This window comes from Somniosus microcephalus, chromosome 3 (genome assembly GCF_052327205.1).
Source record: "Somniosus microcephalus isolate GS21.2 chromosome 3, FLI_Smic_1.0, whole genome shotgun sequence".
In the NCBI taxonomy this organism is placed as follows: domain Eukaryota; kingdom Metazoa; phylum Chordata; class Chondrichthyes; order Squaliformes; family Somniosidae; genus Somniosus; species Somniosus microcephalus.
The window spans coordinates 185457117-185474970 of NC_140989.1; the positions used below are offsets into that span (position 1 = coordinate 185457117).

At 44.4% G+C, this 17854-nt stretch overlaps 1 protein-coding gene across 1 annotated transcript in view; it reads right to left on the reverse strand.

The window, feature by feature from the left end:
• The window catches only part of LOC147121625 (uncharacterized), a 273615-nt gene that overhangs the window by 52824 nt on the left and 202937 nt on the right, over positions 1–17854 (reverse strand). The window contains 2 exon segments of the mRNA XM_085982020.1: positions 9393–9497; positions 10288–10443. Coding sequence (XP_085838146.1) covers positions 9393–9497; positions 10288–10443 — 261 coding nt within the window.

Sequence of the window (17854 nt, forward strand, 5' to 3'; positions counted from 1 at the left end):
TATCCACTTCGGTGGCAAAAACAGGAAGACAGGTTATTATCTGAACGGCAATAGATTGGGAGAAAGGGAAGTGCAACGAGACCTGGGTGTCCTTGTGCACCAGTCGCTGAAGTGCGAGTCATCAAAGAGTGCTCTGAGTTTGGGTAAGTGTGAGAGTTCTTTAATTGTTATTTCTCTTTGAATCATTCTTGATAAGATTACTTAAGCAGTTTAAGTAAAGGGGAAAAGTTAAATATTTGGGATTCTGTTGGTTTAAGAAGAGTAAAACAAGGTTACACTGCAGTAGGAGTAAATTGGCACAGCAGGCAGTGGAAACCAGTTTTCTAACCAATCAGCAGGGGTGACTCATTTGGCTGTAAACAAACAAACAGTATAAAAAGACCAGTCCTGGTGTGAGCAAGCACTGAGTGCGAGTCATCAAAGAGTGCTCTAAGTTTGGGTAAGTGTCAGTTAGGGTAAGTGGGGTGTTAGGTGCTCTTTTCAAACTTTAACTCTGTGGGTTGTAGTTAATAAGGCCTTTCTGGTGCAAAGTGACTGTTGGTAAACCATTTAACTGGTGTAACGAGAGGGATTGATTTAATTTAAATCCAATTAATTAAAGGGGATACTAGCATCTAAAATCGGGCAGAGGGTGTCCATAACTAACAATAAAAAATTTAATTAATTACATAGAATGGAGCAGGTGATGTGTTACTGTTTCGAGATGTGGGAGCCGGTGAACCCCATTGAGGCTCACGGTGATTACGTCTGTGACAAGTGTCTGCTGTTACAGGAACTCCAGCTCCGTGTTGATGAGCTGGAGTCTGAGCTTCAGACACTGCGACACATCAGGGAGGGGGAGAAGTACCTGGACTCTGTGTATCAGGAGGTGGTCACACCTATGAAGTTAATTAATTCAGATGTAGCCCATGGTCAGGGACAGGACGGTGTGATTACGAGTGAGGCAGGTACGGGGATCCAGTAGGTAGAGCTGGAGGAGCCACAGCCCTTGCTCTTGTCCAACAGGTTCGAGGTTCTTACTCCCTGTGGGGACAGGAGCAGGGACTGCAGGGAGGATGAGCAACCTGGCCACAGCACCGTGGAACGGGGGGCCATTCAAGAGGGGGGAGTAATTAGAAATGTTGTAGTGGTAGGGGATAGTATTATTAGGGGGATAGATAGAGTTCTCTGCAGCCGAGAGCGAGAGTCCCGAAGGCTGTGTTGCCTACCCGGTGCCAGGGTTAAGGACATCTCCTCTGGGCTGGAAAGAAACTTGCAGTGGGAGGGGGTGGATCCAGTTGTCATGGTCCATGTTGGTACAAACGACGTAGATAGGACTAGGAGGCCGGTTCTGTTAAAGGAGTTTGAGCAGCTGGGGGTCAAATTAAAAAACAGAACCTCAAGGGTAATAATCTCTGGATTATTACCTGAGCCAGGAGCGAATTTGGCTAGGACAAATAAAATTAGAGAGTTAAATGCGTGGCTCAAAGACTGGTGTGGGAGAAATGGGTTTTGCTTCCTGGGACACTGGCACCAGTACTGGGGCAGGAGGGAGCTGTTCCGTTGGGATGGGCTTCACTTGGCCAATGCTGGGACTAGAGTCCTGGTGGATCATATAACTAGGGCTGTAGAGAGGGCTTTAAACTAACTAGTGGGGGGGAGGTTCCTAGAGAGCAAATAATAAAAATGACAACAGAGAAGGTCATAGACTTAGGTAGCAGTGGGGAAATTAAAAACCAGAGCATGTCAGGAAGGGGCAGAAGGTATGGAGTAAAAGGTAAAGTAATAAAAAGGGCAAAAGCAGGAACTAAGTGTCATAAAACATATTTGAAAGTTCTCTATCTGAATGCACGTAGCATTCATAACAAAATAGACAAGTTAATGGCACAAATAATTACATATGGGTATGATCTTGTGGCCATTACAGAAACATGGCTGCAGGGTGACAATGCCTGGGAATTAAACATACCAGGTTATTTAACGATCAGGAAGGACAGGCAGGAAGGAAGGGGAGGTGGGGTGGCTATGTTAATAAAGGAAGGAATCACTGTAATACAGAGAAATGATATTGGGTCAAAAGATCAGGATAATGAAACAGTTTGGGTGGAGGTAAGGAATAATAAGGGGGAAAAAACACTAGTGGGCGTAGTCTATAGGCCTCCGAACAGTTGCAACTCTGTTGGAAGGAGTATCAATCAGGAAATAGTTGAGCCTTGTAATAAGGGAACATCTATAATTATGGGGGATTTTAACTATCATATTAATTGGGCAAATCAAATTGGGCAGGGCTGCCTTGAGGATGAGTTCATTGAGTGTATTAGGAATGGGTTTCTTGAGCAGTATGTAACTGAACCGACCAGGGGGCAAGCAACCTTGGATCTGGTCCTGTGTAACGAGACAGGATTAATTAAAAATGTCCTAGTAAAGGATCCCCTTGGAATGAGTGACCATAACATGGTTGAATTCCATATTCAATTAGAGGGTGAGAAGGTTGGATCTCAAACAAGCGTGCTAAGCTTGAATAAAGGAGACTATGAAGGTATGAGAGCAGAATTGAGTAGAGTGGATTGGGAAAATAAATTAAAGGGTAAGACGATACGTGATCAGTGGTGTACATTTGAGGTATTTTACAACTTCCAAAAAATATATATTCCACTGAGAAGAAAAGGATGTAAAAGAAAAGACAGCCATCCGTGGCTAAGTAAAGAAATTAAGGATGGTATTCAACTAAAAACAAGGGCATATAAGGTAGCCAAATCTAGTGGGAGGATAGAGGATTGGGAAAACTTTAAATGACAGCAAAAATAACAAAAAGATTGATTAAGAAAGGGAAGATAGATTATGAAAGTAAATTAGCAAAAAATATCAAAACAGATAGTAAGAGTTTTTATAGTTATATAAAAAAAAAAGGGTGGCTAAAGTAAATGTTGGTCCCTTAGAGGATGAGACCGGGAAATTAATGGTGAGAAATATGGAGATGGCAAAAACACTGAAGGAATATTTTGTATCAGTCTTTACAGTAGAGGATACTAAGAATATCCCAACACTGGACAAACAGGGGGCTATAGTGGGGGAGGAGCTAAACACGATCAAAATCACTAAGGAAGTGGTACTCGGTAAAATAATGGGACTCAAGGCGGATAAATCACCTGGACCTGATGGCTTACATCCTAGGGTCTTGAGGGAAGTGGCGGTAGGGATTGTGGATGCATTGGTAATAATTTTCCAAAACTCCCTGGAATCAGCAAAGGTCCCGGCAGACTGGAAAACTGCTAATGTAACGCCCTTATTTAAAAAGGGCAATAGACAGAAGGCTGGAAACTATAGACCGTTTAGCCTAACATCTGTGGTAGGTAAAATATTGGAGTCCATTATTAAGGAGACAGTAACAGGACATTTGGATAATCATAATTTAATAGGACAAAGTCAGCATGGTTTTATGAAGGGGAAGTCATGTTTGACAAATTTGCTGGAGTTCTTTGAGGAAGTAACATACAGGGTGGATAAAGGGGAACCAGTGGACGTAGTGTATTTAGACTTCCAAAAGGCATTTGACAAGGTGCCACACAAAAGATTATTGCTTAAGATAAAAAATCACGGGATTGGGGGTAATATTCTGGCATGGATAGAGGATTGGCTATCTAACAGAAGGCAGAGAGTTGGGATAAATGGTTCATTCTCAGACTGGCAATCAGTAACTAGTGGTGTTCCGCAAGGGTCAGTGCTGGGTCCACAACTCTTTACAATCTATATTAACGATTTGGAGGAGGGGACCGAGTGTAACATATCAAAGTTTGCAGATGATACTAAGATGGGAGGGAAAGTAGTGGGTGAGGAGGACATAAAAAACCTGCAAGGGGACATAGACAGGCTAAGTAAGTGGGCAGAGATTTGGCAGATGGAATACAATACTGGAAAGTGTGAGGTTATGCACTTTGGCAGGAAAAATCGTAGAGCAAGTTATTATCTTAATGGCAAGAAACTGGAAAGTACTGAAGTACAAAGGGATCTGGGGGTCCTGGTGCACGAAACTCAAAAGGTTAGTATGCAGGTGCAGCTAGTGATTATGAAGGCAATGGAATGTTGGCTTTCATTGCTAGGGGGATAGAATATAAAAATAGGGAGGTATTGCTTCAGTTGTACAAGGTATTGGTGAGACCGCACCTGGAATACTGCATACAGTTTTGGTGTCCATACTTAAGAAAAGACATACTTGCTCTCGAGTCAGTACAAAGAAGGTTCACTCGGTTAATCCCGGGGATGAGGGGATGGACATATGAAGAGAGGTTGAGTAGATTGGGACTCTACTCATTGGAGTTCAGAAGAATGAGAGGCGATCTTATTGAAACATATAAGATTGTGAAGGGGTTGGATCGGGTGGATGCGGGGAGGATGTTCCCGATGATGGGTGAAACTAGAACTAGGAGGCATAGTCTTAGAATAAGGGGCTGCTCTTTCAAAACTGAGATGAGGAGGAACTACTTCACTCAGAGGGTGGTAGGTCCATGGAATATGCTGCCCCAAAAAGCTGTAGAAGCTACATCATTACATAAATTTAAAACAGAAATAGACAGTTTCCTAGAAGTAAAGGGAATTAAGGGTTACGGGGAGCGGGCAGGAATTTGGACATGAGTCTAGGTTCGGATCGGACATGGCCCTGTGGCTAGTGGAGCGGGCCCAGGGGCCGTGTAGCCTGATCCTGCTCCTATTTCGTGTGTCTAATTCTGTTAGATTCAGGAGATGGTTCTGTGATAGTAGATTGGCGGTTAGGATCGGATCAGCCATGATCTTATTGAATGGCGGAGCAGGCTCGGGGGGCCGATTGGCCTACTCCTGCTCCTATTTCTTATGTTCTTATGTTCTTATGTAAGCATGCAGGTGCAGCAGGCAGTTAAGAAGGCAAATGGTATGTTGGCCTTCATAGTGAGAGGATTCGAGTACAGGAGCAAGGATGTCTTGCTGCAGTTGTACAGGGCCTTGGTGAGACCACATTTGAGTATTGTGTGCAGTTTCGGTCACCTTATCTGAGGAAGGATGTTCTTGCCATGGAGAGAGTGCAGCGAAGATTCACCAGACTGATACCTGAGATGGCAGGAATGACGTATGAGGAGAGATTGGGTCGATTAGGCTTATATTCGCTCGAGTTCAGAAGAATGAGAGAGGATCTCATTGAAAGTTATAAAATTCTAACAGGACTAGACAGACTAGATGCAGGAAGGATGTTCCCGATGGTGGGGATGTCCAGAACCAGGGGTCATAGTCTAAGGATAAGGGGTAAGCCATTTAGGACTGAGAGGAGGAGGAATTTCTTCACCCAGAGAGTGGTGATCCTGTGGAATTCTCTACCACACAAGGCAGTTGAGGCCAATTCATTAAATATATTCAAGAAGGAGTTAAATATATTTCTTAAGGCTAAAGGTATCAAGGGTTATGGGGAAAAAGCAGGGACAGGGTACTGAATTTGGATGATCAGCCACGATCTCATTAAATGGCGGAACAGGCTCAAGGGGCTGAATGGCCTACTCCTGCTCCTATCTTCTATGTTTCTATGGAAGAGGAGGAGGTTAGCCTTATTGATTAAAGATACTATTACAATATTAATGAGAGAGGATATAGGTAAGGGAAAACAATCAGTGGAGACTCTATCGTTAGAATTGAGGAATAAGAGAGGAGTTAAAACTGTAATGGAAATTGTCTACAAGCCTCCTGATGGCAGCAATGAAGTGGCAGAATGTATTAATTCAGAGATTAGGGAGGCTTGTCGCAAAAGCAGAGTTGTTTTATTGGGAGACTTTAATTTTCATATAGATTGGGAAGAGCAGAGTAACTCAAGTCAGAAAGGTAGTGAATTTCTTAACTGCATTCAAGAACAATGTGTTCTAGAACCAACAAGAGATCCGGCCACATTAGATTTAGTAAAGGGTAATGAGATGGAGGTGGTGAATAATCTAACAGTCAGGGAACATTCATCTAACAGCAATCATAATATGATCGAATTCAATGTTAGGTTTGAAAAGGAGAAATGTAACAGTTACTAAGAATATAGATTTTGGTAAGGATAATTTTAACGGGATGAAACAGGGACTGACAACAGCAAACTGGTCAAAACTGTTATCGGGTAAAACTACAGAACAGTGGGAGGTGTTCAAAAAAATGTAACTTAATATAGAAGCAGTATATACCCCTAAGGGGAAAGAGCTCTACTTTCCAAATAAAACAACCACGGTCAACAAAAGAGGTGAGAGAGAACATAAAACTAAAGGAAATGGCATACAAAAGTGCAAAGAATAGTGTCGATCCAGGGGACTGGGAGAGATATAAAGAACAGCAAAGGAAGAAAAAAATATAGTAAGAGCTGCAAAAAGGAAAAACGAAAAGAAACTTGTGAGGGATATCCAGATTAACACAAAAAGTTATGAAAATTATATTAGAAGAAAAAGGTTAGTCAAGGGTAATGTGACCCTTTAAAAGTCAGATGTGGGTAATACTGCAAATAAAAATAAGGAATTGGCAGACTTGTTGAATAATTACTTTGTGCCAGTCTTCACAGTAGAGGAAGAGGAAATATACCTGACATTCCAAGAAAACTAATAATGAATTAAGGACTGGAACTCATGAAAGTTAATGAAAGCAAGAAAACTATTAGAAAAAATAATGGCACTAAAAACTGACAAATCCCTAGGACCTGATGGTTTCCACCCCAGGGCTTTAAAGGAAGTAGGTGAGGAAATCGCAGATGCTTCAGCCACAATCTTCCAAAACTCTCTTGATTCAGGAATTGTTCCTTTAGATTGGAAAATTGCAAATGTAACTTCACTTTTTAAGAAAGGTGAGAGAGAGAGAAACCAGGAAATTATAGACCTGTTAGTCTAACATCTGTCGTGGGGAAGCTATTGGAATCTATAATTATGGACAGAGTGACTGAGCACTTCGAGAAATTTGAGCTGATTAGAGAGAACCAACATGGATATATAAAGGGTAGGTCATGTCTAATGAACCCAATTGAATATTCTGAGGAAGTAACTAAAGTAGGCGACAGGAGGATGTCTATGAATGGACTTCCAGAAGGCATTCAATAAGGTTCCACATAAGAGACTGTTGGCTAAAATTAAAGCTCATGGAATTGAAGGCAAATTATTGACTTGGTTAGTGGATTAGATAGGCGGTAGAAGACAGGGAATGGGATAATGTGTATGTACTCGAATTAGAAGGAAGTGACTAGTGGTGTCCCATAAGCATCTGAGCTGGGGCCTCAACTATTCACTATATTTATTAATGCCTTAGATAATGCAATAGCGAGCCATATATACAAGTTTTCTGATGACACAAAGATTGGTGGCATAGTAGGGGGAGGAAGTTTTACTACAGCTTCCCAAAGCCCTGGTTAGACTACATCTGGAACACTGTGTTCAGTTCTGGGCACCACACCTTAGACAGGATGTATTGATTTGGAAGGAGGGCAGCGCAGATTCACCAGAATGTTACCAGGGCTCCAAGGGGTAAATTATGAGGCGAGATTACATAAACCATGCTTGTATTCCCTGGAATATAGATTCGATTCAGGTTTTTAGGATTTTGAAAGGAATTGGTAGGGTAGATAGAGGGAAACTTTTTCCGCTGGTGGGGAGTCTAGGACATACCTTAAAATCAGAGCCAGGCCTTTCAGGAGAGAAGTTAAGAAACACTTCTTCATGCAAAGGGTGGTAAAAGAGTGGAACTCTCTCCCCCACAAAAAGCAGTATTTGCTAGCTCAATTAACAATTTGAGATTGATAGCTTTTGCTGAGACCGCACCTGGAATACTGCACTTGCTCTCGAGTCAGTACAAAGAAGGTTCACTCGATTAATCCCGGGGATGAGGGGATGGACATATGAGGAGAGGTTGAGTAGATTGGGACTCTACTCATTGGAGTTCAGAAGAATGAGAGGCGATCTTATTGAAACATATAAGATTATGAAGGGGTTGGATCGGGTGGATGCAGGGAGGATGTTCCAGATGATGGGTGAAACTAGAACTAGGGGGCATAGTCTTAGAATAAGGGGCTGCTCTTTCAAAACTGAGATGAGGAGGAACTACTTCACTCAGAGGGTGGTAGGTCCATGGAATATGCTGCCCCAAAAAGCTGTCGAAGCTACATCATTACATAAATTTAAAACAGAAATAGACAGTTTCCTAGTAGAAAAGGGAATTAAGGGTTACGGGGAGCGGGCAGGAACTTGGACATGAGTCTAGGTTCGGATAGGTCATGGCCCTGTGGGTAGCGGAGCGGGCCCAGGGGCCGTGTAGCCTGATCCTGCTCCTGTTTTCGTGTGTCTAATGCTGTTCGATTCAGGAGATAGTCCTGTCATAGTGGATTGGCGGTTAGGATCAGATCAGCCATGATCTTATTGAATGGCGGAGCAGGCTCGAGGGGCCAATTGGCCTACTCCTGCTCCTATTTCTTATGTTCTTATGTTCAAGCGTGTTAAGGGTTATGGAGCCAAGGCGGGTAAATGGAATCAGGATACAGATCAGTCATGATCTCATTGAATGGCAGAACAGGCTCAAGGGGCTGAATGGCCTATTCCTACTGCCACTTTTCTCTCTCCAAAGCTATGCAGTGCTCTTTCTACAAATCCAGCCAAAGAAGTGATGACTGTACCAGAGAGAACAGGTAAGTGTAAAAGTCAGTACTAGTCAAGCGCATGCATTTCCCCTCTTAAGTGGCAGGGCAATGCTCTATCACTACACTGACTGGCTATTCTCACAGCAAATTATTCCTAAATTAAAGCACGTATTCTAAAATAGGTAAGAGTTTGAGTTCTTTGTGCTAAGAATTAATCGCTTCTATAAGATGTAAGATACTAAAGAAAGACTTGCATTTATATAGCGCTTTTCACAACCACCGGACATCCCAAAGTGCTTTGCAGCCAATGAAGTACTTTTTGAAGTATAGTCACTGTTGTAATGTGGGAAACGCAGCAGCCAATTTGCGCACAGCAAGCTCCCACCAACAGCAATGTGATAATGACCAGATAATCTGTTTTTTTTAGTGATGTTGATTGAGGGATAAATATTGGCCAAGATACTAGGTATAACTCCCCTGCTCTTCTTCTGAATAGTGCCATAGAATCTTTTACGTCCACCTGAGAGGGCAGACGGGGCCTCGGTTTAACGTCTCATCCAAAAGACGGCACCTCCGACAGTGCAGCACTCCCTCAGGAATATTACCAATAAAATGGACAACTAATTTTTGTGCTCAAGTCTCTGGAGTGGGACTGTGAATCCACAACCTTCTGACTCAGAGGCGAGGGTGCTACCAACAGAGCCACGGCTGACACTTAAAGAATGAAATGTTTCTTTCTTTTTACTAAAAATGAAATGTTTATATCTTGTGAACACTGCATTTAAAATCTTTTTTATTGCCCAATTACCTTGCCATCTGGGTATTGGATTTCCTCGCTGACATCGTCACATGTAGCTTTATTCTTAAAATAAGTAGACTCTCTTCTTGATAAAACAGAGCTTGGCCGTGTAACCTGAAAAATCAAAAACAGTTTCTTACAGCTAGCTAAAAAAGACCACGGCGGTAGGAGCTCTGCACAAAGAGCAAACAATGACTAAGCATTCCAAAGAGAAAGTTGTTGATAGGTTACAGCACTGAATGAGGAACCTGGTTGTGAAATCAAATCGCTGGAAAGCCATTACCAGAGAGGCATTACTGAATGGCTATCCCTTGTCACTCCTCCCACTGTACACCATTTTCATGTAAATAAATCCTCTGCAGTTTATTGAGGACTTAGCTTTTACGATACAGTGATGCCATATTTTAAAAGTTCAAGTTTACCAGGGAGAACGTGTTGTACTACAAACTGATTAGAACACAGATGCTTAAATGCAAACTAGGTAAAGTTAATGGTGGCAATTTTTTTTAGATAATTTGGTGAAGCATTTTGAATATAATTATGCTGACACCATTTTATTCATTCATTACACTTGCATATCAGACAAGCTCCCTCCAATATACTGTTGTTACTTTATGTACAAACAGTAGGAAGCAGAATGTGCTTCAGGAGCCTGAAGGGACATGTATTTTCCAGCTACAAAAGTTGCTGAATTGAAAGAAACTGCAGAAAGAAAATCTCCTGCAGGAAGTTTTATCCTGGCCCAATTTGATGCACACATGTTGAACTTACACTCAGAAATGACACCTCCTGCACACATTGTTTGTACTTGACTAATGTTTAGTGTAATACTGCAGACTGATTCAGAATTAAATGATTCGTTCTATTAAGGACACCAACATCAGTGGCAATAAAAAATACAAACCTTCTGTTCAAGGTCAAAAGCTATTTGTTTACCATCCAGTGGGGTCTTCCTCCCACTTGGGGTTGCACTGCGGCTCCTGCGGCCTGAAGGAGGTCTCTCTTGTGATCTGGAGACTGTCTCAGCCGCGCCCCTGTTTAAAGTCTTTGGTTCCTGTATCTGTGTTAACAATGTGCAAAGTAATTAATCAAAGATAACTCCCTCTAAAAATACATACTTGCTCAATGAAGCAATTATAAAAGCGCATTACTTTTAGTTTAATCATTAGTTGTCCATTTTATTGGTAATATTGTTTCCTTTTAATATGATGGCAAGAAGTTGTTGCAGAAACAATTGATGCATGAACAACTGAAGCTACAATGAGCTATGAACTTCAAACAAACAATACCACAAATGAATCTAAAAAAACTCTTGGTTATCACCATAATTTTAAAACACAAGTAGATAGGTGGGATATCAATCAGGCACAGAATGACTTTAATGCTGAATTGGAAAGTTTTGCCTTCTATTCAATTTATACTGAGGGGTTTAGAAAAATGGAAGGGTTTACTTTCCAATGGGGCACTTTGGTGGTGGGAACAATATGCAGTCGGTTATGCATCCACCTGTGCTTGGCAGTCATTCCTGCGCAACTTCCAGTTTCAGGTCATTATCATGTTCCATGCAAGCTTCCAATGTTCCATCCACCTAAGGAGCTTGCAGAATGGGGACCATGATTCATAGCATTGCTGCAGCTACTTAAAGGGGTGCAGCAGCCATTTAAAAGGAAGTGTACTTTTACCTGCAGAAAGTAGTTTTAAGCATTTCTGCTAAACTTACTGATCTATGATAGCAAAGGATACCCTACCTGTGATAATGATCTTTTTAATAGAAAATAATAAAGCACACCTTTCTGTTAATGGGCTAAATTCACTTTACAGACTAGCAAATCTTTGAAACTATTCAGCTCTAATCTTTGGAAGAGAGAACTCTTACTCTGTGATTGACTTCACTCCAAATTTCTGCAGACAATCTTGTGTTCCAGCTAGGCAGGGAGCTATAAACCAGACCTCTGACCATCCTGCAGCTCCTTGAGCTGCCAACCAAACCTGCTGCCACCCTTCTCAAGATCCCAGGGCTTGTTCCTAGGGCTCCCAGGTCTCAGGGCTGTCCACAGCGCTGTAAAGTCAGCGGTCCAAAAATTGGTGCAAAGTGGGTGGCGGGTCTGGAATGTGCGCCCAATGATGTTGGCCTCAGGCTTGTGCCAAATTGGTCCCCGGGACTCTTCCATAAAACTAGCAAGCAGTGAATGTCAATTGGGCATCCAGATGCAGCTCCTAGTCAGGGTCTTTGCAAAATTGGCCAACTTGGCATCTGAAGAAGCACTCCTTCTCCTCCTGGCTCCACATTAAGGTAAATAAATAAAAAATTATTTATCTTTTCATTGGCGGCCATTTAGGTTAGGCCAGAGTAGGCATGGAAAAATTGACATGCTCCACCCAGTTTCTACTGGATTTGGGAGCTGGGTTCTAAAACAGACATTAGGACCCTGATTAGCATATTTAAGGGGCCTCATGCCTGCTGCAGGCGGGCGCCCTGGACACTCGAAAGATGCCCCCATCTAATTTAACAGCTGGGGCACTTCTGGGGAAGACCTAGCATGGGATACTGCCACCTGAAATTCATCACCTCGAGTACTTATTCAGTGCCCAGAAATCAGGCGCCACACGGGTCAATTTCTCCCCCAGTGTGTCCGGTAAGACTATTTGGCATTACATTCCGCCACCATTTTTACGCCGTTTTCGCGATGCACGATTCGCCTGCAGCACGCAAACTTTGTGCTGGCTGCTAATTTAAATGGGGCTGAATTTGCAGTCGGAGGCTTCCCATGAAAGGATGACTCCGACCGGCAAAATATCTACAAAATTACCTGATGGTCCCAGAGGTTTGGACACTTGCGCTCCTGGGTCTCTACGCGTAGGCCTCGTAGAGGCCCACGTATCCCAGGGGTGCATGCAGTTCGCAAGTGTCTCTGGAATCACGTGGGCCTGCCCAACCAATCAAAGAAGGGGGATTCCCATTCATACTTATGGAGATTCCGTTTGTACGGAACCTCCATAAGCATGAAGGGGGATGACATTAAAAATAGCTTTAACATAACAAATAAATAAAAATTACATATTTAAAATACAATATAATTAAACATTTAAAACAAAAAATAATTAAATTTTTTTTTTACATATTTTAAATGGTCTAAAAATAAACTTACCTTATTGTACATGTGTTTTAATGTTTAAGTGAATGAAAATGTTTTATCTTCATGTTTTCTAAAACTCTTATGCTGGTAAAAGCAGGCCTTACACCTGCTTTTACCAGGCATAAGGATTTCATGGGTATTCACTGGGCAGAAGTTGGGCAAATAGTGCAACTCTCTGCCCGCGGAGGCCCTTCTCCTGGGGATGTGTGTGATCTGTCAAGAAGATTCTTGACAGATCGCAAGTTCCGGGTTTTAGCGCATATGCTTTGCAGGCTTAAACCCGGAACTTGTGCGGCTCCTACGGGCGCACGTGCACCTCGTACGTACCCGTATGGGGCCGCAAATTACGGCCCATAGATTTCAGTGGTGAGGAAGCATTAAATGCACTGTTCAGTGGCTCAACGCCTCAGTAGGGGACCCAAGTTCATGCGAGGCCAGCACCACTTAAAGCTAGCCTGCACTGTTTAAAACCAGCCTGCATCTCTTAAAGGGGAGCAGGTGCTAGAGGTGACTAGGGAAGAGAGTGTGAGCAAGAATAACACTGACTTATGGTGCAACAGGGCAGAGGGCATGCTCCAAGGTTCTCAGATGCTGCACTGGATGACTTGGTTGAGGAAGTGGACAGGAGGAGAGTGATCCTCTATCTACAGAGAGCCTGAAGGCTCTCCAGACAAACTGGAAGGTGGCACTGGGAGCAGGTCAATGCCACAAGTCAAGCCCTGAGGAATTGGATGCAGTGCCGCAAAAAGTTCAATGATCTCAACTGCCAATGCACAACACCCCCATCACTCACCTACCAACAATCTATATCAATCAGAACTCATACCTCACATTCATAGCTTTACCTCATCCTCACAGTTAACACTGCTGCAAGCCTCACATCCACATCTCACAGCTAGCATACACTGCCAGCTATTCAACCATGACAGGCATATCACCCAAACACGTTGCACCATACTCACAAGTGACTTCGTGCAGGGGGACAGGCGCCCCTGCATGACCTAAGCCCCATGGAGGAGACGGTGCTGGAGATTATTGGAGTAGCCATCGCAGAGCCCGTGACCAGCGGTGGGGCTGAAACAATCGAAAATGATGGTATGCTCATACATATGAGGAGAGATTGGGTCAATTAGGCTTATATTCGCTAGAGTTTAGAAGAATAAGAGGGGATCTCATTGAAACTTATAAAATTCTAACAGGACTAGACAGACTAGATGCAGGAAGGATGTTCCCGATGGCGGGGGAGTCCAGAACCAGGGGTCACAGTCTAAGGATAAGGGGTAAGCCATTTAGGACTGAGATGAGGAGGAATTTCTTCACCCAGAGAGTGGTGAACCTGTGGAATTCTCTGCCACACAGGGCAGTTGAAGCCAATTCATTAAATATATTCAAGAAGGAGTTGGATATATTTCTTGAGGCTAAAGGGATCAAGGGATATGGGGAGAAAGCAGGGACAGGGCACTGAATTTGGATGATCAGCCATGATCTCAATAAATGGCGGAACGGACTCGAGGGGCCGAATGGCCTACTCCTGCTCCTATTGTCTATGTTTCTATGTTACCTAATCCCCCTTCTCACATCCCGCTTCCCCCTAATCCCACAATCTCTTCTGATTTACAAGCTACAGCTGGTGTAAGATGAACCTCTTACTTTGCTCCCTCCCATCACTGCAACCTTAGCTTTGTGCCTTTCGCCTTTCAAATAACCAAGAACTACAACCTGCTCAGGCAGTGGTGGAGGAACAAGAACTGGAAGAGGAAGGAGGCAGTGATGCTGAAGATATCACAGTACCGTATCTCGATTTCACACTCGCGGTCACCAGCTCAGATCCTGACACTCTGTGTACTTTAGAGGATGGCAGCGATTGCGGCCAATGAAGTTGAAGTTGTTGCACATGCATAGTTTGAAAATGGCAGTGGTTTTTACCCAGAACACTCTGCGTGATAAAATGGGCCCTACAAATACTGCAGGGGCCTGATGCGCAGAGAAGGCTTGACGAGGCGGTGGTGGGGGTAAGTCCCACGGGTGTGCAGTACCGCCAGTTGGGTGATGGAGACGGAAGGCAGAGAGAATATTCCAGAACGGGGAGGAGGCGGCAGGGTGCAGCGATCCGGCGGGGAGGCTTTATAAACACTCGCTGTCGGCCTCAAGCCCCGAACAAGAATCTACAGGCCCTGCTTTTGCACCTAGTGGGGCGGCAGCATTGCTACTGCTGAACAGAGCCACGTCAGGAAAAGGAAATCTGTGCCAGCAAAACTCAGCAAACATCCATTTTTATTCATTTCTTCCTTTCCCTTCACACGGAGCTCACACTCCAAAAAATAAATCTCCGCAACCCTCTCCCCGTGAAATTATTATACATTAATACTTAAACCACCACAGATTTATGCGCAGAACGCTTCTGCGCAGCTTCCGGTTCGTTGGCAGCAGTCACTCTGTTAGAGGATAGCTTAGACGCGGGATCTGCATGTGGTGAGTCACTGGGCATGAGTGGCCTGCAGCCAGGGCAGAGGGCAATGGTAGCACAGGTGCCAGCTCCCCAGAAGGCATGGTCGCTCACGAGTTCTGCTGCAGAGGGCTCAGATGAGCACTTCGATGGGGCAGGCTACAGAAGAAGGCTGACTGGTATGCACAATTAAATGTTTGATGCATTGGGAAGCTTGCCAGAAAGCCTGCGTACAATGTCAAGGATAATGGTGGAGTCCGACACCAACTTGGCACAGAGCTTTGTGCAGAGTTTGGAGCCCATCCTTTCCAGTATGGAAGTGATGGCCAACTCCATTAGCGTACTTACGGACCCAACCATGATGCAGTGTCTGATGGTTGATCTCTTAGCTTCCATTGCAGCACAAGCAGAAGCCACCCAAAGTCTGGGAGCTGCAGTGGAAGCTCAGACTTCTGTGATGCAAGCACAGCTTGCTGCCATGCAGGTTCAGACTGATGCCATCGTGGCTATGGTTACCAGAGTTCAAAGGGGCTTGCAGGCAATGTAAGCTGCCTGTGCGGGATCTCCAGACAGCTGTACAGTCACGTGGCTGCGCAGCTTAGTGGGAACATTGCTTGCAGGGTGTCACAGCAGTCAAGCAATCCGTCCTCCAACAGATTACTAGGATTGCTGAGTCGCTGCCCCGGGGAAGTGGCAGTGGCTGCGTGGAGCACAAACCTGCTGTCCATTCTCAGGATGACAGCATTTGTCCTCCCACCCTTGCCACTCCATCAGTGCCCTTGCTGTTGTCTGTCAGCCAGCCAGCCCAGACTGCTGCTGCCCAGGCCGAGATGGTGCAGTCTGAACTTCTAGGCCCAGAGCTGCTCGAGGTTGTCCTCCAAGGCCGTCTGCAGTCTCCCCCACTGAAAGTCAGCAGCCTTCCACCAGCCATGCTGCAGCCACTGGGCTAGCACTGCGTAGGAGCACTAGGACAGGCAAAGGCACATGAAAGACAGGCACTAAGGGAATGCACAGGGGTGATTACTTTAAGTTTGTATGCAATATGGCATGATTTAGTTTATAAATTTGGCTTTTATTTTTGTATTGTGGCCAAGAGGATGCTGTGATGGTCAGTGACAGAGCGAAGGTATGGTGTGGGACTGTTGGTAAATGGGGAATTGGGGTTACGTTTACTGTTATCACAGCCGATTGAGTTGGTCACGGACAGCCTGGCCAGAAACATAGAAAAATAGGATCAGGAGTAGGCCCTTCGAGCCTGCTCCGCCATTCAATACGATCATGGCTGATCCTCAATCTCAATACTATATTCCCGCTCTCTCCCCATACCCCTTGATGCCTTTTGTGTCTAGATATCTATCTCCTTCTTAAGTATATTCAGTGACTTGACCTGCACAGCCTTCTGTGGTACAGAATTCCACAGGTTCACCACCCTCTGAGTGAAGAAATTTCTCCTCATCTCAGTCCTAAATGTCCTACCCCGTATCCTGAGACTGTGACCACTCGTTCTAGACCCCCCTAGCCAGGGGAAACATCCTCCCTGCATCCAGTTTGTCTAGCCCTGTCAGAATTTTATACGTTTCAATGAGATCCCCTCTCATTCTTCTAAACTCTAGTGAATACAGGCCTAGTCGACCCAATCTCTCCTCATAAGACAGTCCTGCCATCCCAGGAATCAGTCTGGTGAACCTTCGCTGCACTCCCTCTATGGCAAGTATATCCTTTCTTAGGTAAGGAGACCAAAACTGTACACAGTACTCCAGGTGTGGTCTCACCAAGGCCCTGTATAACTGTAGTAAGACATCCTTGCTCCTGTACTCAAATCCTCTTGCAATGAAGGCCAACATACCATTTGCCTTCCTAACTGCTTGCTGCACCTGCATGTTTGCTATCAGTGACTGGTGTACAAGGACACCCAGGTCCCTCTGTACATCTGCATTTCCCAATCTATCACCATTTAAATAATGCTCTACCTTTCTGTTTTTCCTACCAAAGTGGATAATTTCACATTTATCCACGTTATACTGCATCTGCCATGTATTTGCCCACTCACTCAACTAGTCTAAATCGCCTTGAAGCCTCTTTGCATCCTCCTCACAACTCACAATCCCACCTAGTTTTGTGTCGTCAGCAAACTTGGATATATTACATTTGGTTCCCTCATCCAAATCATTGATATATATTGTGAATAGCTGGGGCCCAAGCACTGATCCCTGCGGTACCCCACTAGTTACAGCCTGCCACCCCAAAAAAGACCCATTTATTCCTACTCTCTGTTTCCTGTCTGTTAACCAATTTTCAATCCATGCCAGTATATTACCCCCAATCCCATGTGCTTTAATTTTACACACTAACCTCTTATGTGGGACTTTATCAAAGGCCTTCTTTCTGTATTGCCTCCTCCTCTTCCGCTTCCTCCTTAGCTGGTTGCCGATGGCTGGTGGCAAGGGCTGTGCCCTCATAATGGCATGGCTGTGCAGCATGCAGCAGACCACGAAGAATCTCGACACCCGCTCTGCCAATTACTGCAGGGCTCCTCCAGACTGCTGTCCAGGCAGCAGAAGTGTTGCTTCAGCACCGCAATGGCGTGCTCATTTCATGTGGCAGCATGGTTTTCTTTGTATGCATGCTGCCCATGTGTGCATGGGTTGCACACTGGAGTCATGAGCCATATTGTTAATGGATGGCCCGTGTCGCCCAGTAGCCACTCTCTGGTTTGTCGTGGTGGCTAAAATGCCGATGGGACAGCGGACTGCCGCAAAATGAAGGTATCGTGACTGCTGCCAGGATACCGGGCATTGACTTGCATGATACACAGCATATGGTCGCACACCAGCTGGACGTTGAGGGAGTGGAATCCCCTTCGGTTACAGCACCCGCAAAGCATGCAG